At 33.0% G+C, this 14,220-nt stretch overlaps 1 protein-coding gene across 1 annotated transcript; it reads right to left on the reverse strand.

The window, feature by feature from the left end:
- Nucleotides 1-3,399: 3,399 nt before the first annotated feature.
- Nucleotides 3,400-4,289, reverse strand: LOC146909575 (protein RADIALIS-like 3). The gene is made up of 2 exons (XM_085727568.1): nt 3,925-4,289; nt 3,400-3,740 (listed from the first exon to the last, which is right to left on the reverse strand). The coding sequence occupies exons 1-2, from the start codon at nt 4,176-4,178 to the stop codon at nt 3,716-3,718; spliced, it is 279 nt and encodes a 92-aa protein (XP_085583694.1). The 5' UTR covers nt 4,179-4,289; the 3' UTR covers nt 3,400-3,715.
- Between the last annotated feature and the right edge of the window lie 9,931 nt (nt 4,290-14,220).

Raw genomic sequence — 14,220 nt, forward strand, 5'->3', positions numbered from 1 at the left:
AAGGAGCATAACTTTACTTGAGCTTTGCAAATGTTGCTTAAACTTCTTGGACCAAATAGTGATATGCCTAAGGTGGTAGTGACCGACGGGGACACAAGTATGATGAATGCCGTAAAAAATGTTCTCCCCGGTAGTAGTGCAATACTTTGTTATTTCCATGTTGGCAAAAATGTTAGATCAATAATCATTACCGATTGCAAAGTTAAACAAAATGTTCTTGTGGTGGATGAGCAAAAGAAGATTGTTGACGAAGAGAAGCATAGTAAGTTGGTTGATACCATATTTGATGCATGGAAAAAATTGGTTGAATCTCCTACTCAAGAGTTATATGCGGGTAATCTAGTGGAATTCCAAGATGCTTGTAAGGATCATCCAAACTTTCTTCACTTGTTCAAGAAACCATATTGAACCCTTTTAGGGACAAACTAGTGAGGGCATGAACGGACCTTGTGTTACATCTTGGGTGTAGGACCACGAATAGAGTTGAAGGAGCTCATGGTGTGGTGAAGGAATATTTGTCCACCTCCAAGGGTGATTTGGGTACTTGTTGGCAAAAAATAGATGAGATGTTGGCAAACCAATTTGGGGAGATACAATCATCGTTTGGTAGGAGTGTTTCGGTCTTGGAACATAGGTACAAAGATGTCACTTTGTACTCCGGGTTGGGGGGTCACGTGTCTAGACAAGCCATGAACTTTATTTTTGTGGAAGAAGAGCGTGCTAGGAAAACCTTGTGCATTGAGAAGAAAACTTGTGGTTGTGTTCAAAGGACGTCGTATGGCCTACCTTGTGCATGCTTCATTGCTATGAAAATCCGTCATAACAAGCCCATTCGATTGGATGAGATACACCCGCATTGGCATAAGTTGTATATGGGTGAAGAACAAAGTAATGAAGATTTGTTTTCGGTCGCGGAGGAGTGGCGTGGTATCCAAGAACGTCTCCAAAGAGTTTCGTTCCAAATGAAACTAGAAATCAAAGAGGCTTTGCGGTTGTTAGCGTTTCGGAGACCGCATTGTTGTCACCACCTCCAAGAAAGGTGGCAACCAAAGGAGGTCCCAAAAAATCAAAACCACACGTAGTAGGATCCCATCTTCGTGGGAGACTATTGATTCTCAACATCCGGAAAGTCAATCTTCACCACGGAAAAAATCTTCACAAACTAAAAGAAAAGATGCTCGCATTGGCATTTCTCCGGTTTCGGTTCATAAGCCTAGCTTGGTTTCAACAAGTTATGATCCATCCAATCCTATGTATTACATGCCAAAATTCATGAGACCATACATTGAGAGAATTGTGGATGTTATTGGTGACGGACATTGTGGGTTTAGGGCTATAGCCGAAGCCGTGGGTTTGACGCAAGAAAATCATGTTATGGTGCGGAGAGCACTTATTCAAGAGTTGAAAGAGCATATGAGAAAATACATCGAGATATATTTTGCATAATGTGGGAAATTTGATGAATTTCAAACAATTGATAAACGTCAACGCATTATTGGTTTTGTGTGATGTAACCGAATAATTGATAAACTATGAAATGTTGATGTTTATGATTGCCGGATGTTGTTGTTTTGGTTTGATTTCCTCCGGAATTGACGTTTGAAATTACAGTAAAACATGACACATTTCCTCGGAAAAACCAGGCGATGCACTGTTCTCGTTAACCGGTGTGAGCAACGGTTAATCGTCGCTAGGACCCCAAATGACGGTTGTTAAGCTCGGCGCATTAACCAGCGGCCGTTAATTGTCGCCGGGGGATAAAATCGTCATTTACTTGTGTCAATAGGAAGTATTCTATGTCGAAAAGCAATTTCAATTTTCTTGAGTCTTGCTACAAGGGCCTCAAAATTGAGGGGTCCAAGATATGAATCGAGTATGAGTTATAAACTGCCAATGTGATTCATTGCAATGGTCCAGTGGCAAAACAGATGCTTGCACGTGTGTCGGGCCTTGTGGTCGTCAATTCGAATCCATGCTGTGGATGATTTTTAGTATTTATGCTGGGGATGATTTTTAGTATTTTATTCATAATATAATACTGTAACTAATATTTTTAACGTTAAAAATGAAAAATTGTACCTGAGTTAAATTTAGCTCAAGAGATTTTGTTCTCCTCTCCTCTGTTCCTCTCCAACCAACCAGAATTAGGCATGGCAACAAAACCCATACCCGTGGTTACCCACCCGAACCAAACCCAATTTGACGGGTTTTCCCCGTTTTGACCGGGTATGGGTATGGGTTTGGGTTTTCCCCGGTTCCAAAACATGGGTATGGGACGGGTAACGGGTATATAGGTACCCACCCCAAACCCATACTCAAACCCGTCCCGAATGCGAGAAAATTATTTTATGTTGATATGTCATGTTATTTTGTTTAATAATTGTCGTGTTATAAAAACTACCATTGATATTTAAAGGGGCAACTAAATCAATCGATCTAACAAATGTTAAAGCGAGCATATTGTTGGATAATGCATTACAACATTTCTCTCAGAGGTTGCAAAAAGCTTCTATTTTTTGTTAAAAAAATTATTCAATGTGGGGATGGGGATGGGGCGGGGATACCCGAATCCGTTGGGGATGGGGTTGGGGTTCAATTTCTCATCCCCGTTGGGTATGGGTAGGGTAACGGGTAAGATATGACAATCGGGTATGGGGACGGGGAAGGTAAAACCCGTCCCCACCCCGCCCCATTGCCATGCCTAACCAGAATCATTATTCCATTTTTAAATAAGAAAGATAGAGTTTTTTCCTTACCATTGACTTTAGTTAGCACTGATAATAATATTATTATATTATGATTCAAATGTGATAATTTAGCATGAAACATGATAAATAGTGTGACGAACGACTACATGCTTCCAAATAGTTCGACACAAAGATAGAGCTTTTACAGATTATAATCGGATTTAGCATATTGTCGTTAATACCTCAGCAAAGAAAAAACACGTTTTTAGTTTTGACAAGACCATTAGACAACATGATACCTCTTACCTATTTCTATATATATATATATGTTAAAGTAAGCTCCATCAAGCACAATTACATCTACAAGGGGAACACACTTTATAATTATGCCTGTGCTTAATGTTAAATAATTGTCTTAAAACAAATGAAAGAATAAAAGAAAATAAGCTTAAGCAAATGAATAGCCAAATATAAGTACTATCAATAGCAATCATCATGTTTCTATGTGCTTAATAAGTATAATTGTTAAACCACTGATTCCATATTATTATGATATATATTCATGATTTTCCAGCTGCAATTGTTTTTCAAGTAAATGATATTCGGAAGGTTGAGTAGCTTAATTAATTTGAGTTAATAGAATCGAAGTAGTTAAAAGATCGGAATTCAAATCTTGGTAAATAAAAAATATTAAACTAATATACTAGTAACATTTTCTTATGAAAAAGTAAATATAATGATACATGTTATTGATATTTGATAATTAAACAAGAAATATTACAACTTTATTAAGAACGAGGAGGTGAAACAGTTGTTGATTCTCTTAGCCTGCTTCAACAACAAGAAAGTAAAGGATGGAATTTTATCCAAAAAGAGTAAAGGATAGAATCATAAGTAAAATATGATTCTTATGACTAATACTCTAATGCTATTACTCTAGCACTATTTGAGACATACACCCCTCAATACCATTAATTAGGATACTAGAATAAAAAATAAAATTTGTTGTTGTTGATTGCACTTGTTGGTCAATGAAGGCTCATGTTCCTCATCCTATAAAAGAAAGTAAAGAGTATTAATCAAACAGTAGATTTATGAAAATCAGATAAAAAAAGAAGTTGATTAGAGTTATAGTAGTTATATTTAACTATTGCTTCATAAGCTTCTGTTTAATTATTTAACAAGCGTAGGAATATGAAGCTATCAATTTAAGCTATTAATTATTTAATTATGATACCTTTTCTCCTCATGAGACACTGAAATTTTCTTGTAATTTGGAAATGGAACTTTCCCTGACTCAATATGTTTAATATCCTCAACAAGAAGTTCATAATGTTTCTTAACTTCCTCAGGAGTTTTGCCACCAACAGCATGAGCTACATTGTACCAACGATCTGGAGTGTCTTTGTCATAAACAGCTAAAGCTCTTTCAAAGGCTTTGTTCTCCTTAACACTCCATGAGCCAGAAGCTGACATTGAACTAGATGCCATTTCTTAATTAATTCAAGGTATGAAAGGAACAATTAATAAGCTAGTTTTGGTTTGAGAATCACTTATGAAGAGTGGTAAGTGGAGATATGTTGTGAGAGGTAACAATGTTTGCTCCTTTTATAGGCAGAATGGGAAGGTATATGAAATAGGGTAGTGCCAGTTGGCATCAAAATCTTGTGCTAAAGAAAATGAAGATGTAGAATTATTATGATTTGTTTCCTTATGAACCACGAAAATTAGCTGGCCCAAGAAATTCAGCAACTGCAACAAACAATATGGGAGAATCAGTATCTTCATGACAGTAAAAAATATAAGTCCATGAATAGACAGGTATTTTAACCCAACAAACAGGAAAATTCTTCTTCTAAATTATAAGTATCGGTCAAAATAGTCTCTAAATTTTTGCTACAAAGTAACGTTTCAGTCAAACTAGTCTCTCTATTAATTTTTGTTAGGGACTATAACAGGACGAGAATAGTCTCTAATTTGCCTATAAAGTTTAGGTTTCTCATGGACTATTAGCTAGTAAACTACTAATTAGTACATACACATTTGTAATTACTTAAATATTTGTTCCCAAGTTATTGTAAAAATTTTAGGCAAATAAGTCTCTAATAAGCTAACATTGAGGAGGGGTCAATATGTAATGTGACATGTTAATAGATTGAAATGACGATAGAGGTTATAGATGAACCATTTTAAATGATATTTTGTGATTTTGAAATTGACCAATACTGAAAATTTCTAGGATCAATTTGACCATTCACTTAATTTAAAATTTATCAAACTAGAGCTGATGAAAATTCTTCTCAAGAAAGTAAAATATGTGAAAGAATATACTAAAGCAAGTAGTTTAGCAATTGGACATTGAAGCACTTTGTTACAGACAGTAAAGTTAAAGAAGTCATACAGAACCCACTATGTGCTAGGTCAGCAAATCTCTATCATTATTTTATTCTCTTATTTGCAGGGTATTCAGTGGGTCCAAGCTGAATCATACAGAATCAATATATAGCAGAAACAATTGGAGATACAATACAAACTATGCTAGTTATGTGCATTAATTTAAACCGTTTAAAAATAGTTAAACTGGGGCAAGTGTTATATCCAACGGCATACAAGTGTAAATGTGAGATTATGTAAGTGCAAACAAGTTTGTGCAAAGTAGCAAAGGTACAAACATCAAACTTTTTCAAAGCATGCAACAAAACAAACAAGCATAATATATGTCGTACAAAAGGATTGGATTGCATATAAAAGGCCCTGTGGTTTTTCATCATAGCATGGTGATCTTGCATCTGTACTTTGTACTGAACAACATTAATTCCAAAACTCTTACCTGCTGGCTAGTTGTGCTCCTTCAATTATTGTGGTTTTGTTTTTTTACCCCAAGGTTAAATAGGTCATCACTGACTACTTTTTTTTTAACTGCTAGGGGTCTTCTGAATTTACTTGGCCAAAATAAATTGTTGCTATTATTACAATTACAATTAAAAACATTTGTAAGAATTTGCATGTGAGGTAAAAACTGATATGTCGGGTAACGACGGATGATGGCAACGGTGGTAGTGCGGTGCTCCGACACGGTGGTGGTGCGGTCTCCACGGTTGAACGAAGGGTGCTGCGGGGAACGTTACCACTCCAACACTAAGTCAAGTGTAGGAAATGAGGTTGAATGTGTAAAAGTGTGTGGAAAATGAATCATACCTTGTGGGTGACGCGCAATCACCCTTATACGGAGAAGGAGACAACAACGGATTCTATGAAATGTGGTGCCTCGTCGTAGAGCCGTTGGAGGCCTCAAGTACGGTGCGGGAAGGCCGGGACGTGCTTGAGTCCGGTCATGTGCATGGAAACTAGCGTGTTCACCCTAGCCATAATGTCTTGTTCCGATAGTTCCGTATCCACGTGTCTTTATAGGATTGGTTTTCTAGCCGGTCAAGACCAAAAACCATAGAGCAATTTAATAAGGGGATAAAAAACAATACTTTATTATCCTGCTATTGTTATCATTGAATATAGGGCTGTTTGGTTTGGCTTCGAGAAGCAATTCTAGCCCAAAATCAATTCTCTACAGTGCCAAAAGCAATTCTAGCCAAAAACAACGTGTTTGGTTCAGCTTTTCGAATTGCTTTTATCCTCCAAAAGCAATTCTCCATGAAGCTACAAATCCTAGCTTCTAGCTTTTCTAGAATCAATTCTCCTTGAACAACGTGTATAGGTTTGTATATTTTATTATTACAACATGTTATTTTACTTTATTGCCCTTTATCAATTCTCATTCTTTATCAATTCTCCTTTAGCTATGTCTATTTTAGTAATTATACATTCAAAAACAATTCTACATAATTGCATCCAAACATAAATCATTTTGTTTAATCAATTCTACATAATTGTATCCAAACATAAATCAATTCTCTCGTAATCAATTATATTCAAAGTTCGAACCAAACGGGCACATAGTAAATAGCAAACACCAAAAAATGTAGCCGGAGAGAACTCTTTGAGTTGATCCATGAGGGAAATATATCTTAGTAATTCGTAGTTCGGTCAAAAAGAAATATAAGTTTTCTTAAATATTGTTGCCGTTAATAATAGAAATTGGTGCTTTGAATTGATTCAACCATAGCTAAAATTTATTAATCATTTAAACTCAAACACTTAATTAAATAATATGTAATGTTTAATGTAATATAAAACCGAATGAGTACTATTTTGACATATTAAGTCAAACCACGTGCTCAAATATATCAAACACCCTATGATGTTATGTATGATATATTTGTTGTTTTGTGTATATTTGAATCGACAATGAATTTGTCAAAATCAATGCGATAACATGATTTTATTGAAGTTTTAAGGTGTAGCTTTTATCAAATTTGAAGTAGTTAAACAATCCCACCGCCAACAAAAATGCACCTTGTTTGTTTACTGTTAACTAACTTACTTCATGGTAGTGCCATGAGAATCAAAACTATAGGCATGGACCACTTGCCACTAATGACTAGTTATGGTATAGAGATAATTGTCTTTAGCTGCCAGGTTTTGTTAAGCTTCATGAAAGCAGAAAACATGTGTGGAGATTTACCCTTTCATGATAAATACATGGGTTGAGTCTAGCTGGCATTTTCATTATAAGTTTTATGTTTCACATTTTCTTTGTCTAATATTATTTGTCATCACTTTATGATACTAAGTTACTAATAAGATAAGGGTGATGAAGTTAATTTCAGATTTTTTCAACTTCTTCTACCAGCCTTATTATGGTTATGGGCTACTACAGTTACTTAGTATATCATACTCTGTTTTTTCTTGAGCAATAAGTTACCACTTACCATTACTTGTTTCGGTGGTAATTACTGGTTTTCCTTTTGTTGCCTTTATTGAGAAGTATGGTATATTTCAACTAAGAGAAAAATAAATCCCAAGAAATATTCTTTTTAGAATTGATAGAACGATGGATATCTATAGTAACATATGAAAGGGATATAACCTTTAGGCTGACTTTTTCACCATATCGAATTACCCTTCCTTAATTGCAAATTTTATCTTCAAGATACATATTATTTAATTTAAGTTTTTAACTAACAATATGAAAGTGTGGGTTCAACTTCGGTTATCGATGTGAGAGTTTTTTTTATTGGCAATTTGTAAGTACATCTATGAATATATTTGAGTTTTAAAGCCTACTCCGACCTTTATGAACTCTAAAACTGAACTCACCTAAGCAGTTTTTTAAAGAGATAGTATTGTAGGTCAAATGAATTTGTTATTTTTAAAAATGACATATTAATAATTAATTGTTAAAATATAGGAGAATGAGTTAAACCAAGGATTATTATCTCAATCTTTATGTTCCTCTCTCAACCCATCTAATAAGTTTATGAATAGTTTCTTCTAGTCAAAGGTTAAATGTCACTATAGATTTGGAATTTGGTATTTGGAATGCTTGCAAGAGGGTCATATTTGAGAGGTTGGTGTGATGATACCATGGCTAGCTATAGGTATCAAATTGGTTTAGATTGCCCCCCTCCCTATGGAATTAAAATTTTTCCACAATGTCTTGCAAGTAGCCTTAGGCTTCAATTAGAGTATATTCTCCAAGAGTAATCCTCAATATTTTTCAATTGCCTACTATAATAGTTTATTTAGGAAATTTGTACGTGTATTGATTAAAGTTCATAATTCTTTGAAGATATATATACGATGCTTAATGATAAGAATGTTTTTCTTTTTTTGGCAAAATGCTTAATGATAAGGATTGTTACACCTTGAAAAGGACAAGGTATTTATTATGTCCAACTTCTTTACATGAATTTTGAAAAATTTGACATTTCATACAACTATATGTAAATTGACATATGTCTCATTTCATAAAAGAATTGATTTGAGTTACACGTTTGTATACTTTCTAGCAAGACATTTTTGTTAATCAACCTTATCTATGCAGTTGTAGGAATTCCGTAGAAAATCAAAATTTGTAATTTATAGAAGTAGTTTACTTATAGGCCAATTCTAGCAAAGTTTAAAACAGTATTGGTGAATCAAGTCTCACTATCAAGCTGTATCAATCATGGTTACACTCTCTGACTCCAAGCCACAAGGTATATTGTAATGGCCTTTAGGCATTGCATGATGATTGGTTTTAAATTATACAATTCAAAGAATCGTTGAGAAAAAGAGATGGTTGAAGATCTGCCTCATCACCTAATATGTAGAATCCTTATCGCCCATTCTATCTTTGGTACATAATATATGGAATCTTCCATCATTATTGGATAATTCCTTCAATAGGTCCCCAAATGTCTTAGGGGTCTAATAGATTTAGAATTTTAAGACTTTTGATTTAATTTTTTTTTTTTTAGATTTTAAAAGTTTGCAAGATTTTTTTTGAATGACAAATGTTAATAGCTAATTATTAGATTAATATTTTTACTTATTTGTCCAAGTTTAAACTTAGAACCCCCACATCCTTAATCCTTAGCTCAAATTAATTGAACTATTCAACCTTCAGTTTATATGATTAGCAACAATATAATGATTTGTAAAAAAAGAAATATTTTTTATGATCAAGATTTTGTAAATTTGTTTATAGGCTTGTTCTTTGAATTTTAATTGGTTTATATAATATCAAAAATAGTTTATATGATTTAGAATGACTTTATCAATTGATGAGATTTCATATATTTTTATATAACATTTAGACACTAAAAAACTCGCTTGATTGCAGGGATTTTTAGACCAATTTGCGAAGGTTTTCAATAAAGAAAAAGATAAGATTTGGTTAAATAAGAGGAATAATTGTTTTTTTGACAAATGATAATTTCTTTAGGCATGATATAATTTCTCATGATTCTTGCTTGTGCGTTAATGGACGTGGTTTTGAAGAATCTCTATCTCATTGTTTTTCTTTCCCAACGTGTGGTTCTTCAAAAAGTTTGATAATTCATCTTGTATTGGATAGATATTTCATGTGCATTATCAAATAATGTTATTACCCGCGCTCAACAATTTGGTTGGTTACTGGTTTGGGCGGGCATTGAGTCTGTTATTAATCAAGTTAAAATTCATATTTGGTGGTGGTTGAAAGTGAAAGAGATTTCGGTTATGATTGATCTTTGGTGAACACATCTTTTGAAATGTTTAGGGTCTTTTGATTATGCACTTCCGTGTTTTGGTTTTTGTGGACAATGAGGGAGAGCTTCATTGGGTTGGTTTGTCACATTCCGTTAAAAACATCCTTACATGTGAGATTGAACACTATATCTTCACTCAAAACATTAAGATATTGGTTTTGGGCCATCTAATATGTTACTCAAACTTAAATCATTATTTTAACGTGGGATATTTGTAAACAATTTAATCATAAAGATCGAGTTATTATATGAAATTAGAATACACTTACTTGGAGATCATGACTACCGGATTCGCCTAGATTTGAGACAAAGTCTTCCTTTGCCTTTCACATGCTCCGGACTTGGGGTTTTCAATGGGGCAAACCACTAATGAGCGTAATAGTCGAGTGATGGCAAAGGGGACCTAGTCTCTCTATTTATAACCGTGCAACCCTAGACACCACCCATCATGGGCCTAGTGTTTGGGCCTACATTATGTTTCTACACAAATCGTATTAAGTGCCCAAAAGCCCAATATTTATTGATCACTTTTATTATGGCCTAAGCATCATCAAATGGATCACAACATTAGTCCGTTTTTATTAAAACCAAAACCAACAATTGATTGTAGCCCACAAAATATTAGAAGAAATTCTAACAACATTAACTCACACTTAACATATCACAACATCTCTCCCTCAATTGTGGGACTCTCGGCATTTGAGATCCGACATCAAGAATCTCTTCTGCTCCCCCATCAAATCGAACTAGAGCTCAAATACCAATGTTGGGCTATGAAGTGGGAGGCTCAATGGGTTGAATCGTTATATTGGACTACGAACGACTACACGAGTAAGGTTGAACATCATATCTTTACCCAAAATTTTACGATATTGAATTTATGGGTCCTTTTTTATGATATGGTTTTCAACCTCAACTTTTTTTTATATAATATAAGATTTTAATTCACACTTCACATATCAAAACAGTTTTTGTCCAAGAAGGTTTTTTCTTCCGGACTAGTTTGTTGTGCCTTTTTTTAGACTTATGTTGTATTTTTCCTCTCTCTACTTTGCACACATCTCGTGCCATATGAATTTTTGATATATTTTATCCCTTTGGCCGTTCCAAAAAATGGTTTGGTTTTTTGGGTAGAAAAAATGGTTTGGTTAAATAAAAGTAAATTCAATATAATTTTCTCCATATATTTAAAGCTACACTATCCCCATGTCATATTTCTCAGACATCAAAGTGTTTAGAATTTTATTTTCATTTTGAATGTTTTTATCATGATATAAAGAAGTGGTATGAAGATACAAGAAATAAAAATTGAAAATCCTTAGAAATCTTATGCACTACGATATAATTTTATGGCTAAAAACTCACTATAAAATACAATAAAATTACATAAAACCCACTGCAGAGAATAATTTATAGCCAATGAAGTTGCTCAAATAACGGAGTGACTAGCTATCACCGTTACTTGAAGTTGCTCAAATTGTTATCAACGTGGATTTTGAAACAGACTCAAATATAGTGATAGATAGTATCTATGATCGTACACTCGGTGTCTCAAATTTTGCTTCAATTATTAATGATTGTCGGCGCTTAATTTCTTCGATTTAACAACCTCTCGATGTTAAGTTTATTAGGAGACAAGTCAATGAAGTTACTCATAGTTTAGCTAGGGTAGCTCCATATCATGCTAGTTTTCGTATTTTCATTTGAATTCCATCTTGTATCTCAACTCTTATATTAAATGAAATGCATTAAGTTTGACGTTCTAATCTTAATGGATGAAATTCAGATATGATTGAAGACAGTTGTAAAATATAATGGTTTTCCCTGGCCTTTTTTTTTATCGAAAATATGCTTACAATATTTTATGAATAATGATAATGATGTCATAGATCCAAGTTGGAATATTAATGAAAACATGTATATGAGCTAAAAAAAGAGAGGAAAATGATATACTTGTCTCTCCTAAGACACTGAGTTTTGAAATGAGAGAAAAATGGTTTTGTACCCTCAGTTCTACATGATTCCTCATGTATGCCCTGAATACATGCATGATTGAACAAAATCAATCAATTATATCAAGTTTCCAGGCAAAGCATGTAGGGCCTGATTATAAAACATAAGTATGATTAGCTCGATATTACAATAAGTATTCAAGAAGGTGGTGCTGAACTCAAAGTGCAATAGGCAAGATGGGAACACATTCAAATTTTAGATGTCATGGAGGTGCTTGGTAATAATATCGTATCTATATGTAAAATCAAGTCATATGATAAGAAAGGAAAAAAAAAAAAAAACTGGGTAAAATCATCTTGAGATTCATAACAAATTGCTTGATGAACTAAAATATGTGCGTCAATTGTTGTTTCCAGTACATCACCCCTAAACCAAATGACATTTACATCTTAATTAACCACCGACTGACCAAAACATTTGACTATTGTATCAACATTCATTCTCTATCAAAAAATATCTTTTTACTTATAATAGTGATCGAATAGGGTAAAGATAAATAATTTCAAGCCACATACAAAAACAGTCTAGTACATAAATCTTCCTTCACTGTCAAGTCAAACAACTCAAACCTACCAAAATATAACTATTATTTTTTTTAAGAAAAAAATGCAACTATTATTGTTGTGTTCCTATAGATGTGGAAGAAATATTTTATGTACCGATATGAGAAAGTCAATATGATAAATTTTAAAAACTCATGATTATTGTTAAAATATCAATATTAATGTGGTGTTTCTATTAATTTTTGTTATTAAAGAGAATAAAAGAGATAAGAAAAACTTAATATATATATATATATATATATATATATATATATATATATATATGACATAAAAAAGAATAATAAAGTGTTTTTCTATATTTATGTGATAATACATTGTTTTTCGTATTATTTAATAGCAAATTGACTATAACACACAATATAAGTGAGATTAAAAGTCTAACAAATACATTTTAGTCGTCGTTCATACACATCTTTTCTTTGTAAACATCACTTTTAAGTTACAGATGCAAATAAGTATATTGAATGATAAAAATTGTAGTTTGACTTAAGTTTTGATGAAAAAAATCCAAAATAAATATTCAAACTAAAATTTTACGCCGTTACTAACCATCTCGTGTATTTCAATCAAACAATTAGACAACTGATAACTGCTGAAATTTCTGGTTTGAATAAAGTTATGCTTTGTTGCTTCTCCGTGTTTGTATATAAACATTTGGTAAAATCCTAAAGCAAAAAATGTGGGACTCATTAGTTGTATACACTCGTTTTCCGAATGTGTATCTCTTGAGTGCAGTGTGTGTTATATATTAGGGGTGGCAATTGGATCCATCAAATCCATATCCATCCGGTCCATCCATTACAAAATCCATCCGGTCCATCCATCAAACAATTTATTTTTAATGGATTGGACTCAATCCATCCATTAAAAAATATGGATGGATCCAATCCATCCAAATTGATCAAATGGATTATTTTTTATCCAATGTTTAAAACCACTTTTATTAAAAAATAACAAATTAAAATAAAAATAAAAACGTATAAATTAAAAAATTAAAATTCGAATAGTTTATTTTTCCCCAATGAAAAACGATTAAATATTGACTTTGTCTTCGTGAACAAGTTAAAAAATAGTATCCTTAAATACTTTAGTTTCGATTGTGTGAGCAAGGCTTAAATACTTTAGTTTGTAATTGCATGATCTTTATGAAGATTTGCTTATTGACGTAGGTTACTAGTAGCTTGAGATAAACTTGTTAGTTGGCCAATAATCGAGGAAAAGCTTGCTTAGTCTTGGTGATTAAAACTGTGGTTACATGTTAATTTGCGGGCATAAAAAAGTATGTAGGCATGTAAGATCCGAGGGCATAAACAAAAGTTCTTTCTTGATTGAAGAATTAGAAAATTTGCGGGTCCCCAATTGATAATACTCACTCAAGGTAATCTACATGAGAAATACATATCACCATTAGAACACGAGAGACTAGGGAAGTGGGTCAAAGCTACCCTAGCTCCTTTATATTTCATAAGTTATATGTATTGCCATTAAAATCCATAGCTTCCATGCTTAGTATTTGAAGTTGTTTTGAAAAATAAACGTAGGAGGGAGGGAGAAATGGAGGGAGAGAGATCGTAATAAGTTGTTTTGTATAAAATAAGTTGTTTTGTATAAGTTGTTTTTTCAAAAGATTGTAATAAGTTGTTTTGCATAAAATAAGTTGTTTTGCATAAAATAAGTTGCTTTGCATAAGTTGTTTTTTAAAAAAGAAATTGTAATAAGATGTTTTCTTTTGAAAACATCTTAAGGTAAAGGCCATGAATTTTCTTTTGTCATATTCAATATGATTGCAACTATAACCTATTTAAATTGCCAGGTCATAATAATCGGTCC

This window comes from Medicago sativa, chromosome 7 (genome assembly GCF_051527215.1).
Source record: "Medicago sativa cultivar Bolivia chromosome 7, Bolivia_mono, whole genome shotgun sequence".
Taxonomy (NCBI): domain Eukaryota; kingdom Viridiplantae; phylum Streptophyta; class Magnoliopsida; order Fabales; family Fabaceae; genus Medicago; species Medicago sativa.